Source organism: Colias croceus, chromosome 25, assembly GCF_905220415.1.
Source record: "Colias croceus chromosome 25, ilColCroc2.1".
NCBI classification, from domain to species: Eukaryota; Metazoa; Arthropoda; class Insecta; order Lepidoptera; family Pieridae; genus Colias; species Colias croceus.
Window position 1 is genome coordinate 4709804 of NC_059561.1, and position 25832 is coordinate 4735635.

The 25832-nt window shown below is 33.9% G+C and overlaps 1 protein-coding gene across 2 annotated transcripts in view; it reads right to left on the minus strand.

The window, feature by feature from the left end:
- The window catches only part of LOC123703244 (zwei Ig domain protein zig-8-like), a 137310-nt gene that overhangs the window by 36987 nt on the left and 74491 nt on the right, over positions 1 to 25832 (minus strand). For both annotated transcript variants that reach the window (XM_045651185.1, XM_045651184.1), the window contains exon 2: positions 16836 to 16987. In XM_045651185.1, coding sequence (XP_045507141.1) covers positions 16836 to 16938 — 103 coding nt within the window. In that variant the 5' untranslated portion in view covers positions 16939 to 16987. The remainder of the gene's footprint in view (positions 1 to 16835; positions 16988 to 25832) is intronic.

The window sequence follows — 25832 nt, forward strand, 5'->3', positions numbered from 1 at the left end:
TAGCCTAAAGCCTTCTACGATGAATGGGCTATCTAACACCGAAATAATTTTTGAAATCGGACCAGTAGTTCCTGAGATTAGCGCGTTCAAACAAACAAACTCTTCAGATTTATAATATTAGTATAGATTTGCAAGTCTACATTCAAAGTATTACGAAACAGTAGGGTTGACATATAAATTCGGCGAAATTTGGCAGAGTATCTCGGTACTAAATAGCACATTTATAGGCTGCTACTTAAGCCCTGAGTATAATGTATTATAAAGCAGACAAGCTATATCACTGCTAACTAATATTCAAGTATTTCGCATTTGCAGTTAAGTGGATGTGGTCGTAAAAAGATCGTAATTGCCTATTCCTGAACCGATGCCAGCACTAATTGAAGTTATGTGAACGCAATTAGAATAATGGTGTTTGTTTAGCAAATCAATGTTTTGGCTAGATAATTTTGATTGTTCATTTCGGTTCATGTGTTTTGATAGCGTTATTGTGGTGTGCTACGCTTGATAGTATTTTTAGTGCGTTCCTAGTGTATGAAATAATTGACCGCGTGTAGGTAATGGATTTTGAAGTTTAGAAAATGTGTTTTCGATTTCACTTGTTTGTTAATTCACATGATAAATGTTTTGCGCTTACTTTATGAGACTTTTAGTCCGCCCGGCTTCACAATATTGTTTTAAACATTTTCTCTCCATAAGAACCTTCCTCGTACTTCAAAGAATATTATAAATAAATAATTAACGAAATCGGTTCCGCTGTTCTCGAGATATTAATAACAAAGTTTATTTTATATGTTTCAGTAATATAAATGAATTTCGTCAATTATTATAAACGTTGAAAATTTACTACAAGTCTTGATGAAAATTGATTTTAAATTAACTCAAAATGGAGATGAATTGCATACTTTTTAGGAAATAAATGAGACAAAAAATTAAAACGACGTAATAACACACATTACTTGCTGTCATTTTGAATTTTAGCGAAATTTTCTGAAAGGTATTCAAAAATAAACTCATCAAAATATTCAGAGATACAAGACGAGCTGTCAAAAGCACAAATTTTCATTCATCACCAAAAAAACCTTTTGATGCATCGAGAAAATCAGCAATAACGAATTCTCCAAATGGAACTTAGTAATTGAACGTTGCAATATCTGAATAGCACCCAATCAACACCTTGGAATACTTGGCCTCCATACCATTATGTCTTACAACAGTATTACTTCCAGTTTGGAAAAGAGACAGCGCTATATAGGTCGCCTAGCGCCATCTCTTTCCCACACTAGAAATAAAACTGCTATATGACGTAACCCGCCTGAATCTACTAAACATGTACCTAGCAATTATATAGCTGTAAAAGTAGATTTAATTAAAGGATTCTTTTGCGATGCTAATTTGGAGTTAATTTCTTTTTCGGTTAGTGCGAAAATCGCGTGGCAAAATTAGTATAATTTCCAAACGAATTTGTAATCTCCTTATTATACAATCGTGTTATACATATTATGATAATGTATAAACATGTGAACATATAACTATGTACAAACGTATTAGTATTCATAAATACGTATTAGCTTTGAACTGATTATATACGTAATATTATACCTATGTATTGAATCGGTATAATACACGAGATAAGCCGTTGTATCATCACCATGTTGTCTATGGTAATAATATATATATATATATAATATTATATATATATATAGATATCTCCACGGGCACTATGTTGATCAAACGTGCCATATAGTTAGTAATTATTTGATCCGTTTTCACTTGTTGATCCGGTTGGTATTTGTGGATCCATTGCCACACCACCGTCCGTATGTGGATCCGAACGGAGCCACAAGTGTCACCATCAGTAATAATAATAATTACGTGCTTTTTATACAAATCCACCTTTTTTGCGTTTTAGCTCTTGTTGATCCGATTCAAATGAGCCAATCAGAGCCCACTGAGCTCAGCCATTGGTCGCTTGCGGCCTTAGCCATTTGAAGGTTTAAAGACATTTATTCCCGTTATAGAAACGTATGTTGCCGTTCGCCTTCCATAATTTGTTCGGATCTTCGGGAGGGCAAGATAGCTAGCTCGTCTATTAGGATAGTGGCGATTTGATGTTGAGAATATAATATTTGTATTTATGTTTTTATGTAGCGCTTTGCGGATGAACATACACGTATTATAAAAGTATAATTGTTTTAAATTCATTATTTTAGTGTCGTCGTAGATTTTTTTTAGTTAAAAGAGGATAGTAAAAGATGGTTTTAATGATTTTATTTTGTAAAATTTGGAGTGGCGCTAGTTTATTTTTGTAAGCACTCCCCCATACTTCTATTAAATACATTAGGTGCGGCTTTACTAACGTGTTGTAGATGGTGTGGCGTAATTTATGAGGAATGCAAGAAGTAATATTACGCAGAGATCTAAGAAGTGCTGATAATTTATTTTTTAGGTGGTCGATGTGATGATTCCATTTTAGAGAGCTGTCGATTCGCAAACCTAGTAGATCGGGAGTCATTGACACAAAATTTCGAGTCATTTGTAACAGGATGGCGGTTCTACAGGGGTGTATTGATGTACGCAATGACAGAAAGAAAAATGATGGTGTGAACGCTGGTACCGGCGGCTTAGTCGCGTGGGCGTTAGTCAAACTCGTCGGAAAAATAGCGAAAGTCAAACGATTTGTAACACAAAAATTTTAGAATTTACCGATAGCCCATAAAAAAGATGTAGACGGTAGTGTCATGCCATACTTTTCCGGTGTGACATAAATCCCGCCATACCGACGCGAATGCGTTGATTTAAAAAAAAACAATTCAACCATTGTATTGTGCAATTCAAATCGTATACTTTTATTTTCTTAATCATTTACTTTGTATCCTTTATCATTAGTCACTAAAATTTATTTTGTTAACTTGCTAAATATAATGTAACATGGAATTTGCAAGGGAAGGCACTGCCTTCTGAGATATAGGAATTACCTAGTTCAGAAGGCAGAGCAATATTGTAATGTTATATTTGAAGTTGCTAATAAATTTTATTTTATTTATTATTTTATTTTATTGGTACCAGGCTAACTTTTGCACAGGTAACCATCGTCGTGCAGCCATTTACGAAAATCGCCATGCATCGCCATACTTTTCAGACGATTCTAAATGGTCGCCATACCGCCGAAATGATTTTGTTTAATTGAATGAATTACTATTTGTTCATTTGAGCATACATATTTTTCAAATAATGTACTAATACGGCTCAACTCCGACCGAATATCCTTCATATCATCATTACATCTGCAATCTTGTTCTAGCGGTTGTTTCCGTTTTCTGTAAGTAATTTAAGTATCAGTTGGCGTAGAACTCGTAGAAAACGAACTTAGCTTCGATAGATCGGGATGCGATCCACCGGCAGTACCCACTGCACCACTGCTAGTTAAACGTGTTGGCGATCTGCGTACACTCATATTTACTCCGCAATGGATAATTTGTGCAAGAATATGAGTCGTCATTTGTTTTTGACCTAAATCTAACATTTTAATTATTTTATCAGATTGATATCAGAATCAGGGCAAAGGCGAACGCTACACGTCAATAAATATTATGATAATTATCTTGATATTTACTGATGTATCTTGGGAGGGATCACAGCACACCCTACACCATCAATACGTATCGCGTCAGTACTGAAACGTTCTTTGTACGAGCCAGACGTGATGACGGCAAGATAAATATTGCGATGTAGGTCCTGGGATCAGATCACAAGGAGTTCCAGAAATCCAGCGATATACAGGGTTAGTTCTCAATGACCGGCCAAATTTTCAGAAATGGTTCAGAATCGATAACTTTTTAGAACTAATGAAAAAAAAACTTTTTTTTTAAATTAGATTTCATTCCTGTCCACCACTAAAAAGCGAACGTGTGGACATTACAAAAGCAACAATTCAGTTCAACAACCTAGATAGGTAGAAGTTAGCACACACATAAATTTGGCAATGCGCGCACGCACACAAGTGCATTGATTCTGGGGGTGTTTACGATTTAGGAAATTTTTAAGACATTTTCAAATGAATGCTATTATTTTTATTTAATTTTATTCGACAATAATGTTTCAAATGCACCTTTGGTTTAATATCTAGATCTTAATTTTAAGTTTTGGCTGGTCATTGAAAACTAACCCTGTATTGTGATCCGTCAATACACTACCCTACACGTCAATAAATATCGTAATCCGATAGTAAATATTGACGCATCACAATATGGATCTTACGTGTAGCGTTCGCCAAAGAGTTGCCCTGATTCAAGAGGTAGGTTGTTATTTGTAGGCTGCATACTACTTGAGAATTATCACCGTCACTGTATGACGAAAGGTTCGTCCAAATCTATCTTTTTAGGGTTCCGTATTTTTAGTTTCACAACGTTTTCTATAAGTTTCAATTGAATTACGGTCGACTTCTTCAACTTCCATAAAACTCAGGAGATTTTTTGGTAGCCCTAATTTCATATCCCCATGTCAATGTCATGCAAGTGCATATAAATGGAACAGATCAACATACGACTTACGATTTGGTATATAAAACGGAGTCAAGAAGTATTTGAGCATTTCAAAATTTGAACCGTTACGAAGTCGAGTTCGTCTAGTCTAGGCGGATTTAGCAATGTATGGAACATTAACTAACTATAATATGTTTGTGTACGGAGCCAACAAATACTGTAGAGTTTACGAAAAATTAATCTACGTTACTTAATATACAGTTTCGTTTTGTCGGATCAAATAAAGCTGTAATTTTGATAATATAAATGATAATGATCAACATACGACTTTGGATTTGGTATATAAAACGGAGCCAACAAGTGTTTATGTGTATATATATATATATATATAAATACCAACTTGGGCACTTAGTTGATCCAGCCTGACTGCCGTGCATTCCTGACTCCACCTTTACCCCAATATTACTCGACTCCGGTTGCATAGATCTTGCCCGGAGTGGCAACGGCGCAAATATTTGAGCGATGTTGCCAAACGTATTCGTGGAGAAATTGATATACTCAACATTTTTATTGCTAAGATCTCGAACTGAATCGACTCCGTAACGGCCGAAATTCAGAAACCCATAAACACTTGTTGGCTCCGTTTTATATACCAAATCCAAAGTCGTATGTTGATCAGATCCATATATATTATCAAAATTAAAGCTTTATTTTATCCGACAAAACGAAACTGTATATTAAGTAACGTAGATTAATTTTTCGTAAACACTGCAGTATTTGTTGGCTCCGTACACAAACATAGGTAATGTTCCATACATTGCTAAATCCGCCTAGACTAGACGAACTCGACTTCGTAACGGTTCAAATTTTGAAATGCTCAAATACTTCTTGACTCCGTTTTATATACCAAATCATAAGTCGTATGTTGATCTGTTCCATTTATATGCACTTACATGACATTGACATGCGGATATGAAATTAGGGCTAGCAAAAAATCTCCTGAGTTTTATGGAAGTTGAAGAAGTCGACCGTATAATTCAATTGAAACTTATAGAAAACGTTGTGAAACTAAAAATACGGAACCTTTCGTCATACAGTGACGGTGATAATTCTCAAGTAGTATGCAGCCTACAAATAACAACCTACCTCTTGAATCAGGGCAACTCTTTGGCGAACTCTACACGTAAGATCCATATTGTGATCCGTCAATATTTACTATCGGATTACGATATTTATTGACGTGTAGGGGGACGGATCACAATACAGGGTTAGTTTTCAATGACCAGCCAAAATTTAAAATTAAGATCTAGATATTAAACCAAAGGTACATTTGAAACATTATTGTCGAATAAAATAAAATAAAAATAAAAGCATTCATTTGAAAATGTCTTAAAAATTGCCTAAATCGTAAACACCGCCAGAATCAATGCACTTGGGTGCGTGCGCGCATCGCCAAATTTATGTGTGTGCTAACTTCTACCTATCTAGGTTGTTGAACTGAATTGTGCTTTTGTAATGTCCACACGTTCGCTTTTTAGTGGTGGACAGGAATGAAATCTAATTTAAAAAAAAACGTTATTTTTTTCATTAGATCTAAAATGTTATCGATTCTGAACCATTTCTGAAAATTTGGCCGGTCATTGAAAACTAACCCTGTATATCGCTGGATTTCTGGAACTCCTTGTGATCTGATCCCAGGACCTACATCGCAATATTTATCTTGCCGTCATCACTTCTGGCTCGTACAAAGAACGTTTCAGTACTGACGCGATATGTATTTATGGTATAGGGTGTGCTGTGATCCCTCCCAAGATACATCAGTAAATATCAAGATAATTATCATAATATTTAATGACGTGTAGCGTTCGCCTTTGCCCTGATTCTGATATCAATCTGATAAAATAATTAAAATGTTAAATTTAGGTCAAAAACAAATGACTACTCATATTCCTGCACAAATTATCCATTGCGGAGTAAATATGAGTGTACGCAGATCGCCAACACGTTTAACCAGCAGTGGTGCAGTGGGTACTGCCGGTGGATCGCATCCCGATCTATCGAAGCTAAGTTCGTTTTCTACGAGTTCTACGCCAACTGATACTCAAATTACTTATAGACAACGGAAACAACCACTAGAACAAGATTGCAGATGTAGTGATGATATGAAGGATATTCGGTCGGAGTTGTGCCGTATTAGTACATTATTTGAAAAATATGTATGCTCAAATGAACAAATAGTAAACAAAATTCATTCAATTAAACATTCATTTCAACATTTCATTCAATTAAACAAAATCATTTCGGCGGTATGGCAACCATTTAGAATCGTCTGAAAAGTATGGCATGGCGATTTTCGTAAATGGCTGCACGACGATGGTTGCCTGTGCAAAAGATAGCCTGGTACCAATGGTTGAATTGTTTTTTAAAATCAACGCATTCGCGTCGGTATGGCGGGCTTGGTGTCACACCGGAAAAGTATGGCATGACACTACCGTCTACATCTTTTTTATGGGCTATCGGTAAATTCTTAAATTTTTGTGTTACAAATCGTTTGACTTTCGCTATTTTTCCGACGAGTTTGACTAACGCCCACGCGACTAAGCCGCCGGTACCAGCGTTCACACCATCATTTTTCTTTCTGTCATTGCGTACTAAGACCCCTGTAGAACCGCCATCCTGTTACAAATGACTCGAAATTTTGTGTCAATATCTCCCGATCTACTTGCGAATCGACAGCTCTCTAAAATGGATTCATCACATCGACCACCTAAAAAATAAATTATCAGCACTTCTTAGATCTCTGCGTAATATTACTTCTTGCATTCCTCATAAATTACGCCACACCATCTACAACACGTTAGTAAAGCCGCACTTAATGTATTTAATGAAGTATGGGGGAGTGCTTACAAAAATAAATTAGCGCCACTCCAAATTTTACAAAATAAAATCATTAAAACTATCTTTAACTATCCTTTTTTAACTTCTACAAATAAAATCTACGACGACACTAAAATAATGAATTTAAAACAATTATACTTTTATAATACGTGTATGTAGATCCGCAAAGCGCTACATAAAAACATAAATACAAATATTATAATCTCAACATCAAATCGCCACTATCCTAATAGACGAGCTAGCTATCTTGCCCTCCCGAAGATCTGAACAAATTATGGAAGGCGAACGGCAACATACGTTTCTATAACGGGAATAAATGTCTTGAAACCTTCAAATGGCTAAGGCCGCAAGCGACCAATGGCTGAGCTCGGTGGGCTCTGATTGGCTCATTTGAATCGGATCAACAAGAGCTAAAACGCAAAAAAGGTGGATTTGTATAAAAAGCACGTAATTATTATTATTACTGATGGTGACACTTGTGGCTCCGTTCGGATCCACATACGGACGGTGGTGTGGCAATGGATCAACAAATACCAACCGGATCAACAAGTGAAAACGGATCAAATAATTACTAACTATATGGCACGTTTGATCAACATAGTGCCCATGGAGATATCTATATATATATATAGATATCTCCATGGGCACTATGTTGATCAAACGTGCCATATAGTTAGTAATTATTTGATCCGTTTTCACTTGTTGATCCGGTTGGTATTTGTGGATCCATTGCCACACCACCGTCCGCACGTGGATCCGAACGGAGCCACAAGTGTCATCATCAGTAATAATAATAATTACGTGCTTTTTATACAAATCCACCTTTTTTGCGTTTTAGCTCTTGTTGATCCGATTCAAATGAGCCAATCAGAGCCCACCGAGCTCAGCCATTGGTCGCTTGCGGCCTTAGCCATTTGAAGGTTTAAAGACATTAATTCCCGTTATAGAAACGTATGTTGCCGTTCGCCTTCCATAATTTGTTCGGATCTTCGGGAGGGCAAGATAGCTAGATCGTCTATTAGGATAGTGGCGATTTGATGTTGAGATTATAATATTTGTATTTATGTTTTTATGTAGCGCTTTGCGGATGAACATACACGTATTATAAAAGTATAATTGTTTTAAATTCATTATTTTAGTGTCGTCGTAGATTTTATTTGTAGAAGTTAAAAAAGGATAGTTAAAGATAGTTTTAATTATTTTATTTTGTAAAATTTGGAGTGGCGCTAATTTATTTTTGTAAGCACTCCCCCATACTTCTATTAAACACATTAGGTGCGGCTTTACTAACGTGTTGTAGATGGTGTGGCGTAATTTATGAGGAATGCAAGAAGTAATATTACGCAGAGATCTAAGAAGTGTTGATAATTTATTTTTTAGGTGGTCGATGTGATAATTCCATTTCAGAGAGTTGCCGATTCGCAAACCTATGTATTTCTCGTGGGTTTTATGTTCTAATACAACACCGTTAATTTTAAGTGGAGCGTGTGGTGGAATAATTTTGTTATGAGCTTTGAATTTAATATAACATGTTTTAGATATGTTTATTGTTAGTAGATTGCATTGAAACCATTTATTTAATTTATTTAAATCATTTTGTGCTTGCGCTATCATATCATGTATAGAGGGACCAAAATAAAACAGACGGGTGTCATCCGCATAAAGTGTTAGGTGACCATTTAGCTTTAAATCCTGTAAATTATTAATATAAATTAAAAAAAGCAATGGGCCTAGAATCGAACCTTGTGGTATGCCACATGTAATTGGTAAGGGAATGCTATCGTGGTTATCTATTTTAACTATTTGTGATCGATTTTTTAAATACGATTTCAGCATCTAGTGCTTTACCATTAATGTTAATGGATATTAATTTCTTTATTAAAAGTTCGTGAGAAACGGTATCGAAGGCCTTTTGTAGGTCAATAAACACTCCCAAAACTATATTGTTTGCGTCAATGTTCTGTTTTATTTTAATAGTTAGGTCCATAGTCGCTGACAGAGTGTTACTTTTTGGCTTAAATCCGTATTGACGCACTGAAATAAAATTAAATGAGTCTAAATATTTTTCTAATCTCGTGTGTAAAATCTTCTCCAATATTTTTGACAATACTGGCAAAACCTAGATTGGCCTATAGTTACCAGGTTCAAAATTTGAGCCACTCTTATAGATAGGAGTTACCTTCGCTATTTTTAACGAGTCCGGAAAACGTCTTTGACTTATGGCTTGGTTAAAACAGTCGCTTAAGGTATGATTTAATTTTTCTTTGATGCATTAAATTGCTTTTGTAGTAATACCACAAGACCTGTACTACAGTTTGAATTAAGGTTATTTATAATTATATATTTTTACTGGCTTCGGTAGGTCTGAACTTATTAGTGAGGTGATTTTTTAAAATTTCGTCGTTGTCCTTAGATTTCCTCTCCTCTGAGTTATAAGATGTCGATTCTGGGAAACCAGTAAAAATTACATTTTTTTCGTGGCTCTTTCTGTCCCGTAGTTCCTTGATTAAGTTTTAATTTATATGAAGTTGATTTTTAGACGTAAAACCCGATGGATTGGCTGACTGATTTATTGATTGAAGATTTAATTCCAGTGATTTTATTTTACTCTCACCCTAGTTTATCTGGGATTCTAATTGAGAAATAGTACTCTTCAATATGTTTTGTTCAGTAATAATCATACATACTGATGACTTAATTTCATTGATTTGATTCGTATTTTGGCGAATGAAATTCAAGGATTGTTCGTTGGACGATTTAATTTCGGTAATTTGTGTTTTTACCTCAGAAATGTTTTCATGAATTTTGTTTACTATTTGTTCATTTGAGCATACATATTTTTCAAGTAATGTACTAATACGGCTCAACTCCGACCGAATATCCTTCATATCATCATTACATCTGCAATCTTGTTCTAGCGGTTGTTTCCGTTTTCTGTAAGTAATTTAAGTATCAGTTGGCGTAGAACTCGTAGAAAACGAACTTAGCTTCGATAGATCGGGATGCGATCCACCGGCAGTACCCACTGCACCACTGCTGGTTAAACGTGTTGGCGATCTGCGTACACTCATATTTACTCCGCAATGGATAATTTGTGCAAGAATATGAGTCGTCATTTGTTTTTGACCTAAATCTAACATTTTAATTATTTTATCAGATTGATATCAGAATCAGGGCAAAGGCGAACGCTACACGTCAATAAATATTATGATAATTATCTTGATATTTACTGATGTATCTTGGGAGGGATCACAGCACACCCAACACCATCAATACGTATCGCGTCAGTACTGAAACGTTCTTTGTATGAGCCAGACGTGATGACGGCAAGATAAATATTGCGATGTAGGTCCTGGGATCAGATCACAAGGAGTTCCAGAAATCCAGCGATATACAGGGTTAGTTCTCAATGACCGGCCAAATTTTCAGAAATGGTTCAGAATCGATAACATTTTAGAACGAATGAAAAAAAAACTTTTTTTTTTTTAATTAGATTTCATTCCTGTCCACCACTAAAAAGCGAACGTGTGGACATTACAAAAGCAACAATTCAGTTCAACAACCTAGATAGGTAGAAGTTAGCACACTCATAAATTTGGCAATGCGCGCACGCACACAAGTGCATTGATTCTGGGGGTGTTTACGATTTAGGAAATTTTAAGACATTTTCAAATGAATGCTATTATTTTTATTTAATTTTATTCGACAATAATTTTTCAAATGCACCTTTGGTTTAATATCTAGATCTTAATTTTAAATTTTGGCTGGTCATTGAAAACTAACCCTGTATTGTGATCCGTCAATACACTACCCTACACGTCAATAAATATCGTAATCCGATAGTAAATATTGACGGATCACAATATGGATCTTACGTGTAGCGTTCGCCAAAGAGTTGCCCTGATTCAAGAGGTAGGTTGTTATTTGTAGGCTGCATACTACTTGAGAATTATCACCGTCACTGTATGACGAAAGGTTCGTCCAAATCTATCTTTTTAGGGTTCCGTATTTTTAGTTTCACAACGTTTTCTATAAGTTTCAATTGTATTACGGTCGACTTCTTCAACTTCCATAAAACTCAGGAGATTTTTTGGAAGCCCTAATTTCATATCCCCATGTCAATGTCATGCAAGTGCATATAAATGGAACAGATCAACATACGACTTATGATTTGGTATATAAAACGGAGTCAAGAAGTATTTGAGCATTTCAAAATTTGAACCGTTACGAAGTCGAGTTCGTCTAGTCTAGGCGGATTTAGCAATGTATGGGACATTACCTATCTATAATATGTTTGTGTACGGAGCCAACAAATACTGTAGTGTTTACGAAAAATTAATTAACGTTACATAATATACAGTTTCGTTTTGTCGGATCAAATAAAGCTGTAATTTTGATAATATAAATGGATCTGATCAACATACGACTTTGGATTTGGTATATAAAACGGAGCCAACAAGTGTTTATGGGTTTCTGAATTTCGGCCGTTACGGAGTCGACTCAGTTCGAGATCTTAACAATAAAAATGTTGAGTATATCAATTTCTCCATGAATATGTTTGGCAACGTCGCCCAAACATTTGCGCCGTTGCCACTCCGGGCAAGATCTATGCAACCGGAGTCGAGTAATATGGGGGAAAAGGTGGAGTCAGGAATGCACGGCAGTCGGGCTGGATCAACTTAGTGCCCAAGTTGGTATTTATATATATATATATATATATATATATATATATATATATATATATAAATACCAACTATATATATATATATATATAAATACCAACTTGGGCACTAAGTTGATCCAGCCCGACTGCCGTGCATTGCCGACTCCACCTTTTCCCCCATATTACTCGACTCCGGTTGCATAGATCTTGCCCGGAGTGACAACGGCGCAAATTTTTGGGCGACGTTGCCAAACGTATTCATGGAGAAATTGATATACTCAACATTTTTATTGCTAAGATCTCGAACTGAATCGACTCCGTAACGGCCGAAATTCAGAAACCCATAAGCACTTGTTGGGTCCGTTTTATATACCAAATCCAAAGTCGTATGTTGATCAGATCCATTTATATTATCAAAATTACAGCTTTATTTGATCCGACAAAACGAAACTGTATATTAAGTAACGTAGATTAATTTTTCGTAAACACTACAGTATTTGTTGGCTCCGTACACAAACATATTATAGTTAGGTATAATGTTCCATACATTGCTAAATCCGCCTAGACTAGACGAACTCGACTCCGTAACGGTTCAAATTTTGAAATGCTCAAACACTTCTTGACTCCGTTTTATATTCCAAATCATTAGTCGTATGTTGATCTGTTCCATTTATATGCACTTGCATGATATTGACATGGGGATATGAAATTAGGGCAAGCAAAAAATCTCCTGAGTCTTATGGAAGTTGAAGAAGTCGACCGTAATTCAATTGAAACTTATAGAAAACGTTGTGAAACTAAAAATACGGAACCCTAAAAAGATAGATATTTGGACGAACCTTTCGTCATACAGCGACGGTGATAATTCTCAAGTAGTATGCATCCTACAAATAACAACCTACCTCTTGAATCATCAGTAAATATCAAGATTATTATCATAATATTTATTGACGTATAGCGTTCGCCTTTGCCCTGATGCTGATATCAATCTGATAAAATAATTAAAATGTTAGATTTAGGTCAAACAAATGACGACTCATATTCCTGCACAAATTATCCATTGCGGAGTAAATATGAGTGTACGCAGATCGCCAACACGTTTAATCAGCAGTGGTGCAGTGGGTACTGCTGGTGGATCGCATCCCGACCTATCGAAGCTAAGTTCGTTTTCTACGAGTTCTATGCCAACTGATACTCAAATTACTAACAGAAAACGGAAACAACCGCTAGAACAAAATTGCAGATGTAGTGATGATATGAAGGATATTCGGTCGGAGTTGTTTTAACCAAGCCATAAGTCAAAGACGTTTTCCGGACTCATTAGAAATAGCGAAGGCAACTCCTATCTATAAGAGTGGCTCAAAATTTGAACCTGGTAACTATAGGCCAATTTCGGTTTTGCCAGTATTGTCAAAAATATTGGAGATGATTTTACACACGAGATTAGAAAAATATTTAGACTCATTTAATTTTATTTCGGTGCGTCAATACGGATTTAAGCCAAAAAGTAACACTCTGTCAGCGACTATGGACCTAACTATTAAAATAAAACAGAACATTGACGCAAACAATATAGTTTTGGGAGTGTTTATTGACCTACAAAAGGCCTTCGATACCGTTTCTCACGAACTTTTAATGAAGAAATTAACATCCATTAACATTAATGGTAAAGCAGAAATCATATTTAAAAAATCGATCACAAATAGTTAAAATAGATAACCACGATAGAATTCCCTTACCAATTACATATGGCATACCACAAGGTTCGATTCTAGGCCCATTGCTTTTTTTCAATTTATATTTTATATTAATAATTTACAAGATTTAAAGCTAAAGGTCACCTAACACTTTATGCGGATGACACTTGTCTGTTTTATTTTGGTCCCTCTATACATGACATGATAGCGCAAGCACAAAAGCAATCTATTAAAAATAAATATATCTAAATTCAAAGCTCATAACAAAATTATAACCTAGATCTGCGAATCGGCAGCTCCCTGAAATGGAATTATCACATCGACCACCTAAAAAATAAATTATCAGCACTTCTTAGATCTCTGCGTAATATTTCTTCTTGCATTCCTCATAAATTACGCTACACCATCTACAACACCTTTTTAAAGCCGCACCTTATGTATTTAATAGAAGTATGGGGGAGTGCTTACAAAATTAAATTAGCGCCACTCCAAATTTTACAATATAAAGTCATTAAAACTTTCTTTAACTATCCTTTTTTAACTTCTACAAATAAAATCTACGACGACACTAAAATAATGAATTTAAAACAATTATACTTTTATAATACGTGTATGTTCATCCGCAAAGCGCTACATAAAAACATAAATACAAATATCATAATCTCAACATAAAATCGCCACTATCCTAATAGACGAGCTAGCTATCTTGCCCTCCCGAAGATCCGAACAAATTATGTAAGGCGAACGGCAACATACGTTTCTATAACGGGAATAAATGTCTTGAAACCTTCAAATGGCTAAGGCCGCGTATATATATATATATATATATATATATATATATATATATATATATATATATATATATATAATTATATTCCTTATTTGAATGTTCCAATAAGAAGAAGTACTACTAACAACTAACATCTATTGATAAACATAATATAATACAACCCAGAAATTTAACCAAGACACTTTTGAAGTCCCTATTACGTAACCCAAGATAACCAATACCTGTCGAAACCATGTAATTAGCCCTATATAAATTGGTACCCAAATTGCTAAAGGTCAGCGTCACAAACACGATCTGGGTCCGAAAAGGGATCCAAATTGAATAGGTACAACGTACGGTAGTGACAATCGCAGGGTACGTTTAATATGTGTTGATTTATAGAATTTGTCGGTCAGATAGAATAAGATCAGTGAGATGCTTCAAGGAACTGGCTTTAATTAATAGATACACACGCATGTTTATTTCTAGTGATGAAGTTGTATGTATTGATTTATAGAATTTGTCGGTCAGATAGAATAGATCAGTGAAAAACTTCAAGGAACTGACTATAATCTATTGATACGAATGTTACATTTATACTTGTTTTTTGTTTCATAGTGATTGATTTATAGAATATGTGTCGGTAATAAAATATAGGTGATTATTAATAGTAGATAATGGTAATTAAAGGAGTGAAAATCGCTTGTTCGCGTAAAAAAGAATTAAATCACAAAAAGCTTCAAGGAATTCGCTTAAGTTGATTTATACCTCCAAAAATTAAACAGATCACTGTCTTTTTATATACAGATTGGTTTACATTAATTATACATAAATGGTGTAATTTTAGGCATTGAAAATATAAAATCTAAATAATATGTCTCGATTTATGGAAGTTTTCGGTCAAATAAAATAAACAGTTCAGCCCCCCTAGACAAGTGGCTTTCTATTAGCGTAACGTTTGATAGAATAGATTATGAATGTATGAGATTGACGTAAGCTGTCGATACATTTATCCACAGCTTATGTCAATCTCATACATTCATAATCTATTCTATCAAACGTTACGCTAAACGAAAGCCACTTGTCTATCCCCCCATAGTCAGATAGATCAGAAACAGATCACTGAAAGATTCAAGGAATTGGCTAACATTTACAAATAAGCATGTTTATCTATAGAATTATCAGTTTATAAACTAAACAAGGTTTCAAGGAATTAGTGAACGTAAATAAACACGTATAAAGGGCGTCACACACGGTGAAGATACTATAATATTTTATGTTAAGATACTCTAATATAAAACGTTATAGTATCTTAAGGTATCCGGTATCAGCGTTCTGACCAACATTTTTCTTTTTGTCATTGCGTACTAAGACCCCTGTAGAACCGCCATCCTGTTACAAGTGACCCGAAATTTTGTGGGTTTTATATTAGAGTATCTTAACATAAAATATTATAGTATCTTCACCGTGTGTGACGCGCATAAATTGAATGTATTGACGTTTAGAAATGTAAATATTTGTTTGAAATATTATTAACTTTGTGCTGTTGACTCAAACGTTTTTTTATGCCTAGCGGTATCAAATATACATTGCTATTCTCAGAACTGCCGAATATTATACAGGAAAAACTTCATAAAATTTGGTCAAATCGTTTCGCAGAACTTTGGCTAGAAACGAAAATAATCAATGTATGAGGTATATTTGTATGATACAAATCATCATATTTTGTTTTGATACGATTTACGATCTTTTTTTAAGTAACCGCTTAATATGGTCCTTTATTCCTTTAAAAACCCGTATAAATATATTCTTATATACCGCGAAAGGTAAATAAAATTTAATAGATAAAGAAGTTTTTTAATACAATGATATTCCAATAATGTGACTGATAGAGGTATGATACAATTTTCCCTCAGTTCTATTAAAATAGGTGAGGAATGCTTTATAAATATCTTTCCTACAAGATATTTCTTCTTCAAAGAAAAAAATGCCGTAAAAAAGATTACAGGAGCATTATATCAATATGGTTTTATTGTAATCAAATATTTTTCCTGATTATTATTTTGGATTAAAACTTGCAAGTTTTAGAGATGAATATGAATGTGGCCGTTTACAATCAAAAGAGAGCATCATTTTTTTATGATTTACATGATTTAAATAATAAAAAAAACTACTGTTTTCAGACCTTGCTATACACTATTAAAATGTCATAAGTTTGCGTTCGAATTCCTATAATTAAAACTTTATTTATTTCTCGCAGCATTGCCCATTTATTGGAAGAAAGTATTTTATAGTTAGTAACTACTAAACTAAATTTGTCTCCTTACCTTGGCTTTTATTAAGTCCCAGGAGCGTCACAATGATGATGAGGACACTAATCTTGAGGCGGCTGATGACGTGAGCGGGCATCTCTCTCTTTACCAGCGCCATGCTAGCCCCGTCTCATCCATTCGATATATAACTGCGTTCGATGCATTGTCTGAAACAAAAAAAAAAATACCTGTTAATGAATAATCAAAATTTCATAGGAATGTGATGTTTCACCGCGGTAAAAAGTTGTATACGTCACTCTCTATCCTCCTAGATATTATAATATTCAAACAAATATTATCATGTCATAAGAAAACGTATTGTAAGTAGGCTATAGCGAATAAATATAATATTATGATCGTTTGTAGGAATTTTCTCTTGATGACGTTTTCGTTTCGTTTAAAACAAGACAGGAAATTATCTACCTTCACAAATGTATGTTCGTCATTTATCTCGTCTCTACAGAACATAATGACATAATATACGGAATAGTATAATCAAAACATTGGTCGAAGATCCACACTATTTTTCTCACAATCCAAGGTACAAAATAAACCGTATCACAACGCCTATAGTCGTTAAACCCGGTATCCAGAATATTACGTAACCAAAATATAAGATCATAGATACTATGTAATAACAGGGATGATGTTGCCAAAAAACAAACTCGTTTTAACTCGCGATCCTTTCATTTCCTTTTACGATACTGTTTCGAATCTTCTCGAAATTTTTTCCAGAAACTTCTCAATTAGTAGGTTTACAAAGCGTGTTAAAGTTTTCGTCCATTAAGGCTTTGGATATAACGGGCAAGTTTTAATGTCTTTCGAGATTCTTTACGGTGTTGAAAGCGTGTATTGATGTAGTAGATAGCAGCTGTGACGTTTTATTGAGGCAGGGAAATTAAATAATTGTCATCTGTGTTTGATACGATTTTTTTTCAGTGATTTCTTAGATTCTGTCATTTTATAGATAAAGTTAGATAGTATCTGATATCAATATACGTTATAGTTTCGCGAAAACTTTAAGATTTGTAGTGAAATGAAACTTCATAAGGAGCGTTGAGAGTAAAATTTCAAGGTCGAGTCATGTCAATACAGTCATGTCATGTAGTAAGGCTCTCGCTTTCTCTTCTTCTAGAGAAATTTCTTAGATACGATCTGATATAATAGATAAGTTATATTCTTGTGGAATCTTTAGGATTTGTAGTTTCGCAGTTTGTTTGATTTTTGTTATAATAAAACACTGTCTTATATCTCTTTATTCTAATTTATAAATGTTTTGGTTATTAATATGAATAGATACAAAGCGGAACCATTGAAAGTTTAAGTCATTAATTATAAAAAAAGATGACCGATCCTTCACTGTCAACCAAGTTTACGAACATAAAATTCTGAAGTGATTAGCAACGTACTTGCTTACAACAATATTAAAAAGTCAGGCGTTTTGCAAAACAAAATCATTGAATAGTGCATTTATGAAAGAAGAGTAAAATTACGTCCATATCTAAGTATTTAGAGAAGACTGTCAGTAAATTTAATGTAATTACATCATCTGATCTTCCTTTTTTATAATGAATAGGCAGACGTTTGACCACGATCCCACCTGATGGGAAGCGGCGATGTGGTCTACTTGAATGCACGTCTGCCTAGAAGAAAAGGTCCAGATTCACCCTCGCTTTGAAAAGGTCCAGGTTGTATTGTGCAGGAAATATGGAGCTAAGGAGAGAGTTCAATTCCTTAGCCGTTTTTATTATGAAAGATGACTCGAAGTTACGTGTTCATTTCAATAACAAAGTGTCGAAAATTTCAATGTCAATTAATGAAAATAATATTATGAAAATAAAACATGCCAATTTATTTTATACTAGCTTTCCGCCCGCGGCTTCGCCCGCGTTTTCAAAGAAAAACCCGCATAGTTCCCGTTCCCGTGGGATTTCAGGGATAAAACCTAGCCTATGTTACTCGTGGATAATGTAGCTTTCGAATGGTGAAAGAATTTTTCAAATCTGCCAAGTAGTTTCGGAGCCTATTCAATTCATACAAACAAACAAACAAACAAAAAATCAAACCTTTCCTCTTTATAATATTTGTATAGATTTTGTATTACAAAACGTTTCCTCTCTTATTGAAACAGTATTTATGCAATCTGTTACAATCTAATATATAAAATTATCGTGTAGCGGCGTTTGAAGATAAACTATTTCATAACGGCTTTACTGATTATCATGAAATTTTGTCTGAGAATTGAACAACATCTATTTTTCATGCGCCTTACATCTAATATGAGAAAGGCAGAACAACATTTACCGGGACAGCTAGTTACAATATAATATGAGAATGAGTTTGCCGTCACTGCGGTATGCATCTTATAACCAAATGGCTGTTTATTGCACCTGCACTCGAAATGGGATTGGTTTTACTAATAAGGCTGTGTACATACGAAGTTATTAAATATATTATGTATGTATTTAGGACTTGTATTATTAAAGAAAGCAAAGGTTGAGATCACTTAATAATTCTACCATTAGTTGTAAGTTAACTCTCGTTGTTCAAGATATAATACGCGATTTTGATTGATTTAATCGTAGTTGACCATTACCTACTTCTATTTTTTCATATTTGTGCATAATAACCGAATTTCCACTGTGAGATTGACTAGTCTCAGTCAAGATAGACCACTATAAGACCACTATAGCCGAAATTAGGCATCAAGAGCACTATTAATTCTGCACTGTAATCCTATAATAATATCCAAAATATTTTACCTTATTATAAGAAAGCAAAAATTTGTTAAACACTTGACCAAATGATTTATGATCTACTAGTCAAAATTGCCACATTTTCATCCAACCCCTTCTAATGAAACGGAGATACTTTAAAAGTGAAATTAAGAACGGTCATTTATTAAAACAGCCTTCAAGTTACAATATAATAAGTACTTTAATCGCGAAATCTTAACCAAATTTCGAGTTTGAAACTTCCCAGGACGGTTATTCAAGAGGTGTTCGTAATTGTTAAACAAGGTCACTATAATAATAGAGTTTGATCAAGTCGTAATTAGCGTTTGCTTTGGTAATTACGGCTTTCAATCAAAAGGGTTATCGTTTGCTTGTCAACTAATTGTATAGAGACAATAATGAGCAGAATGGCATTCTAATAATTCTGCTAAACTTCTCATCGTAATAATTTTAATGGGTCATCATTATAAGCAGTTGTTTGTAGGAAACTATTTACTAAATAATTAGTGTCTAGTCTTAGATGACCTCGTTACTGATCAACACTATAGGTACAAACATGCTAAAACGTTATACAGTTGATATTTCTAATTTTGTCGTTGTCATAATATTATGTCTACTACTACTGGCTATTGAAAAAACCATTGATAGTTTATATCATCATCATCATCATCATCATCATCATTACCAGCCTTTGTTCGTCCATTGCTGGACGAAGGCCTCTTCCAATGCACGCCACTGAGCCCGGTCGACGGCCCTCTTCCGCCAATTGTGGCCTGCAACTCTGTAGACGTCGTCACTCCACCGTGTAGCAGGGATAAATAGATAGTTTTTATACTTTATATCTAATAATAATCACACAAAGTCGTCAACGAAACTTATACCTACTATTTTTGTATAGGAAAGATTTACTTAATACATTTGTTTCTGACGTGGTCTTAATCGAAAACCAAATGGATATAACAAACTAGATTTCCGCCCGCGGCTTCACCCCCGTTTTCAAAGGAAAACCCACAAAGTTCCCTTTCCTGTGGGATTAGAGTCTATGTCTTATTCCGGTCCGGTCTTCAGTTACCTACATACCTACCCAATTTCATTGTAATCGGTTTTGCAGTATTTGCGTGAGAGTAACAAACATCCATACTCACAAACTTTCGCATTTATAATATTAGTAGGATTTAATAAAGAAATAACTATTCAAGGTTCATCAGTCTGATCTTTACAATGTACCTCATATTGATGAGAAGGAACTGCAAAAGACCTTCAAAGAAAATTAGCCAAAACGTTAACCTCAAAAACGGTTCCCTTTATTCAATTGCTGGAATTGAGTTTGCGTAATAAAAATTACGTAACGGGATAAGGAATTAGTTAATTTGCATTATTAGGTGAATCTTTATCTTTCGTGTGCAAATTGCGCTGTTTGTTGTTTCGTTTTGGAATGTTCTCGAATGTTTTAGACGGTATAATACCAATGTTAATTGTGAGAAAGTTATTCTGTTTGTTACGCGTTCATGACTTAACCACTGTATCAATTGCATTTGATATTTTTGGTTTTATGGCATTCAAATGCTTTATAAATATAAATTTATAAAGAATAGAAAAAATTCGTTCACGAGGCGGAACTTGAACCCGCATCCTTTTGCGCCAATCCGGGGCGGCGGAACCAACTCGGCCACTCGTGACCCTACCGCTCGTGCTCGAATTTTTTCAATTCTTTATATGTATGTATCAATTTTTGTATCAATCTTCATGAAATTTTGGAAATTTTCAACGAGACCAGTTTTTGACATGGAAAATATACTTTTTGCGTTTGGAATAGATAATGCTATTATGTATACGTCTGTTACGAGATATTTTAGTCAAGTGAAACCGCGGGCGGAATGCTAACAAGAAATATATAGAGCTACACAATTAAAATAATAAGTAAATCGTTTATAACAGGATTTTATTGATACCCCATACAAAACAAGACTTCCAAAAGAACTATCAAAGCAATTCTCAATTGTAATAAAATAATACGAAACGCAATAAAAGAAAGGTATCCATAAAAAGGAATAATTTACGAAAAACGTAAAACATTATGTGTCAGAGGTCGTTTGTGCTGGGAAATATAGGATCCGGTATATTCGATTTATTTGTATGATAAATTATGGATTATTTATGTATTTACTTTATTTGGCATCTGATAGAGTAACGGATTTTCTAGAGAATTAATACTATAAAAATAGTAGTACTGTATACTAAATAGAACATTTATGAACATACCTACGAAATATTAATATGTCAGATATTATATACATAGTTTAATTATTGTACATCTAACCGCGTATAAAATTTGTATACATAGTATACTAAAGCTATTCTTAATTAGGATATTTTCTTGGCTGTTTAATACAGCAATTCTATAATATGTATTAAACAGTTTATCGATTAATTCACTTTAATCGATATTTTTAATAAGGTTACCTCTGTTTGTATATAAACACATAATTATAATAACATACACCACACAATCAGTTCAACGAAAAAGCGCTGCAAAATAGTAATACCACGCTACATTAATCTAAAAGCGACTTTAAAATAACGAAATTTAAATCCACTATCCATTACATGACTAATACCGTTATAACGCCTCTAGCTGGTTTCCCAAAGTATATTATAAGTCAAAGTGGCTTTGTTAAGCTAAGCCTCACAAGTGAGTCGTGAATAAAATGTTGGGTTATTTTTAGAGGCGCTTTTCTACTTTTTAGGGTTAAGTCTCGTAAAATACATTGATTAGGGTAATCCTACTAATATTATACATACATACGAGTAAATGCGTTTGTGAGGATGGATGGATGTTTGTTCACCCAAATACTACTGAACCGATTACAATGAAATTTAGTATGTAGGTAGCTGAAGACCCAGCATAGCATATATGACATAAGCTACTTTTTAACCCGCAAATCCTAACTATGCGGGTTTTTCTTAGAAAACGCGGGCGAAGCCGCGGGCGGAAATCTAGAATTCGGACTACTTCTTGTAGAAATTATCTTAACTGTTGCGAGGTTTTTCATGTTATATTCATGGTTTAGAGGTATCTATAGCATTTACGAATGCTTCAAAATCTTGAAAATGAATTTAATCATCTAATGGAAGAACTTTAAACTGTACAGTTGTTATCACTACTTTTTCGGCGCATTACTTGTAGTAATTATTTTAACTGGTACAAGGTTTTGCGTGTTATATTATTCGTACTAAGAAATTATGTTTCAAACATGGAGATAGTTAAATTTGTAATGGACCTTTTAACAGTAAACGTTGTTATAACTTCTGTATTTCATTTTACTTCATGCTTTTCGAAATGTAACATTAATTAAAATACAAAGACTTCAGAGTTACCGCTTTCTCTATTTGTTAAAAAATATTTGCTCAAAAATCCGCATTAAATTTATGCAGTATAATTATAAATTTAAAACTGAAAAGCTCGGATGCTTCGAACCATAATGTATGATGAGCTTACGACGCTCTCAGAAGCAGACAAAACATTTTCGCATTTTATGCCTTTAATAATATTGTAATAAAATATCTCTGCTATCCCATAGAACAGATCTATAATTGTTATGTTTAAAGAATCTGTATATTTTTATCTTTTTAATCCCCCATAAATCATCAGTGTAACTATCAGGCCCAGAGTACTATGGGTGTTTGCCATTCTCCTTTCAATCCGATGTGTGTAGGTATAGATTACTTAGGTTTAGGCTTAGGTTTACAGTTACGTACAGGACAACGAATATTGGAGAATAACAAGGCAATCTAATATACCAATGGATTTTAATTGTAAGTTTTAAAGCATTGAAATACCTTCTACCTGGTTCGACCTTCATGATCGATTTTTTTCTAATCTTTAAAAATTTTCGAACGTACATCTCATACATATATGTTAGCGCATTTAATTTAACGATAAAATTATATTGTAAAAGTAAATCAATTGATGAACTTAATTAATTATTTTAATAATAATTAAATGGATAAAAGTATTAATAATCATTTAATTACCAAATAATAATAATATAATATGTCATATTCAAAATAACGATCAAAACAACACAAATAACACCTGCGCTGACTCACACTGTCACACCACTCGAATAGTTGTTTTGATCGTACTATAAATAACGGTCGTCTGCAGTTGCAAGTCATTCTTGTCTTGACTTTGGTCGAGTAAAGATGTCTAAGAAATATTATATCAGTATTTAATTACGTAATACAACCACGCTCTAACATATATACCTACTATTTCATATGTAAGTATACAGAGTGTCCCACTATTGGTATACTAAGCGCAAAGTGCCTTGTTGTTTTGCATACACAGATCTCGTAAAAAATACTTATTACTTATACAATAAAATTACGTCAAAATTTTTTTGCTAAGTTTTTCCTGAAAATCCATGTTTTCTTCTCTAGCTTTGCGCAGTCGGCATATACCTACCGCATCTCTAATGTGAGCACTGAGCATTTTGTCTATGAAAACGTCATAATCTTAAACGATAGCTCACGTGCTAGTGGCAAAGTTGGGCGGGTTGCTTGTTATAGACTAGATATTTATAGTATAGATATATTACAACATAGAGTTTTAAGAGTTCATCTATTTGGAAAAACAAAATGCATCTGGACTTTTATAAGTATTTTTTACGTACTCAACGTATGCAAAACAATAATCTCTTTTGAGCTTAGTATAGCAACAGTGGGACACCCTGTATATTGTTCTTTAATAGTTAAAGTTTTAGTTTATTCATTTGTTTTACCTATATACTGATTTCAACATATTTCGTCTAGCAGTTAGGAAGTTAGACTTTACTCAACCAGTGATTCCTGGGCAGTTCCACACTTGTTATGAAATCATGCTTCGACATCATTCATAGGATTATAGTTGCTATTACCACTCACGAAGAGCTAAAAAGGCATATTCAATATGAAACTATAAACAATAGGTCCACTGAAAAGCGGAATGCAAATAGTTTGAGCGTTATTTGCCTTAGCTTCTTAGTAACATGTGTATTGCGTACTTTGTGGTATTAAGTCATATTTGGAAGCCTTCCAAATTGGTTTGAGGCTCTCGTCCAAACTATTTATGATGCAGAACATTTTAGCAGTTAATTTTGCAGATTGTAAAAATTTAAAGCAAATGTAAATGTTTTTGCATGTAAAGTCTTTATCGTTGTTGTATATGAGGAAATAAAAGGGGTGTTTTCTTTAGTGAAACTTTTTGAGAGGAATTTGTATGCCTTTTCATATTATGGGTGTTATGATGTAGCTGTTAAAGCAGTAATGTCAATTTAATTTTCTAGTGTCTATATTGTTAACACTAGGTTAATTCCTTTGTAAATAGGATTAAATAATTAAATATTTAGGATAATTATATTTTATTTAAATAACTAAAATAAATACGGTTATTAATATCTTATAAATTTAAGGAAAGTTTTTCACCTCTTTAATGTTTTCATATTAGGTATAAAACCCAAACAAAATGTGATAGACATTTTCACATTTTAAATAATATGCCGGGCTATCGAGGATTTAAAGGAGAATAGAGATTTGTAAGGATTTTGCATTGAATGAAATGTTGCAAGCATAACTCTGTAATTTTATGAGTGTTCTTGTAGGGAGGGGTCTTATACGGTCCTAAATGAATTTTTGTTTTTTTTATTCAGTATTGTTTGGTAAATGTGAGGAAATACGAGTTTAACATAAACAAGAATGTTTTGCTTATGTTGTAATATATAAAATATGTAAAAACAAACAATGCACATTGTTTGCCTAGTTGCCTACATTAAAACATGCCTTTTTTCTGTTCGTAAAAATGAGGAATATTCAACTGTGAATGCAAGTAATCCTGGGTTTCTTGGTGGGTTGTGAGAAAGATAGTAATTTTTTATACAAATCAACTGAGTATTTACAACAAATCGATAACATAACTCACTACATATTATACTCCCTGAATGCAAATGAATGAACAATACAAGCCTATATTGAACAATACAATGTTCATCACTTCGTAACAAAACCCTTATACATAAAAAAATGAAAATCCAAGCCATTTCAACGCAGACATCATCCAAACCATTTCGAGAAGGAAGCTCAAACAATTACTTGGAATAAATCGACAGTGAACTGAATAGATATTTCTAAAATTCCCCGTCCGAAATATATTTTAAACTTAACGCCTTTCCATTGCCTACTTTCTTTTCAGCTCAGCTTTTATGACCGGATGAAATGGGGTAATGGAAAGGGAATATCT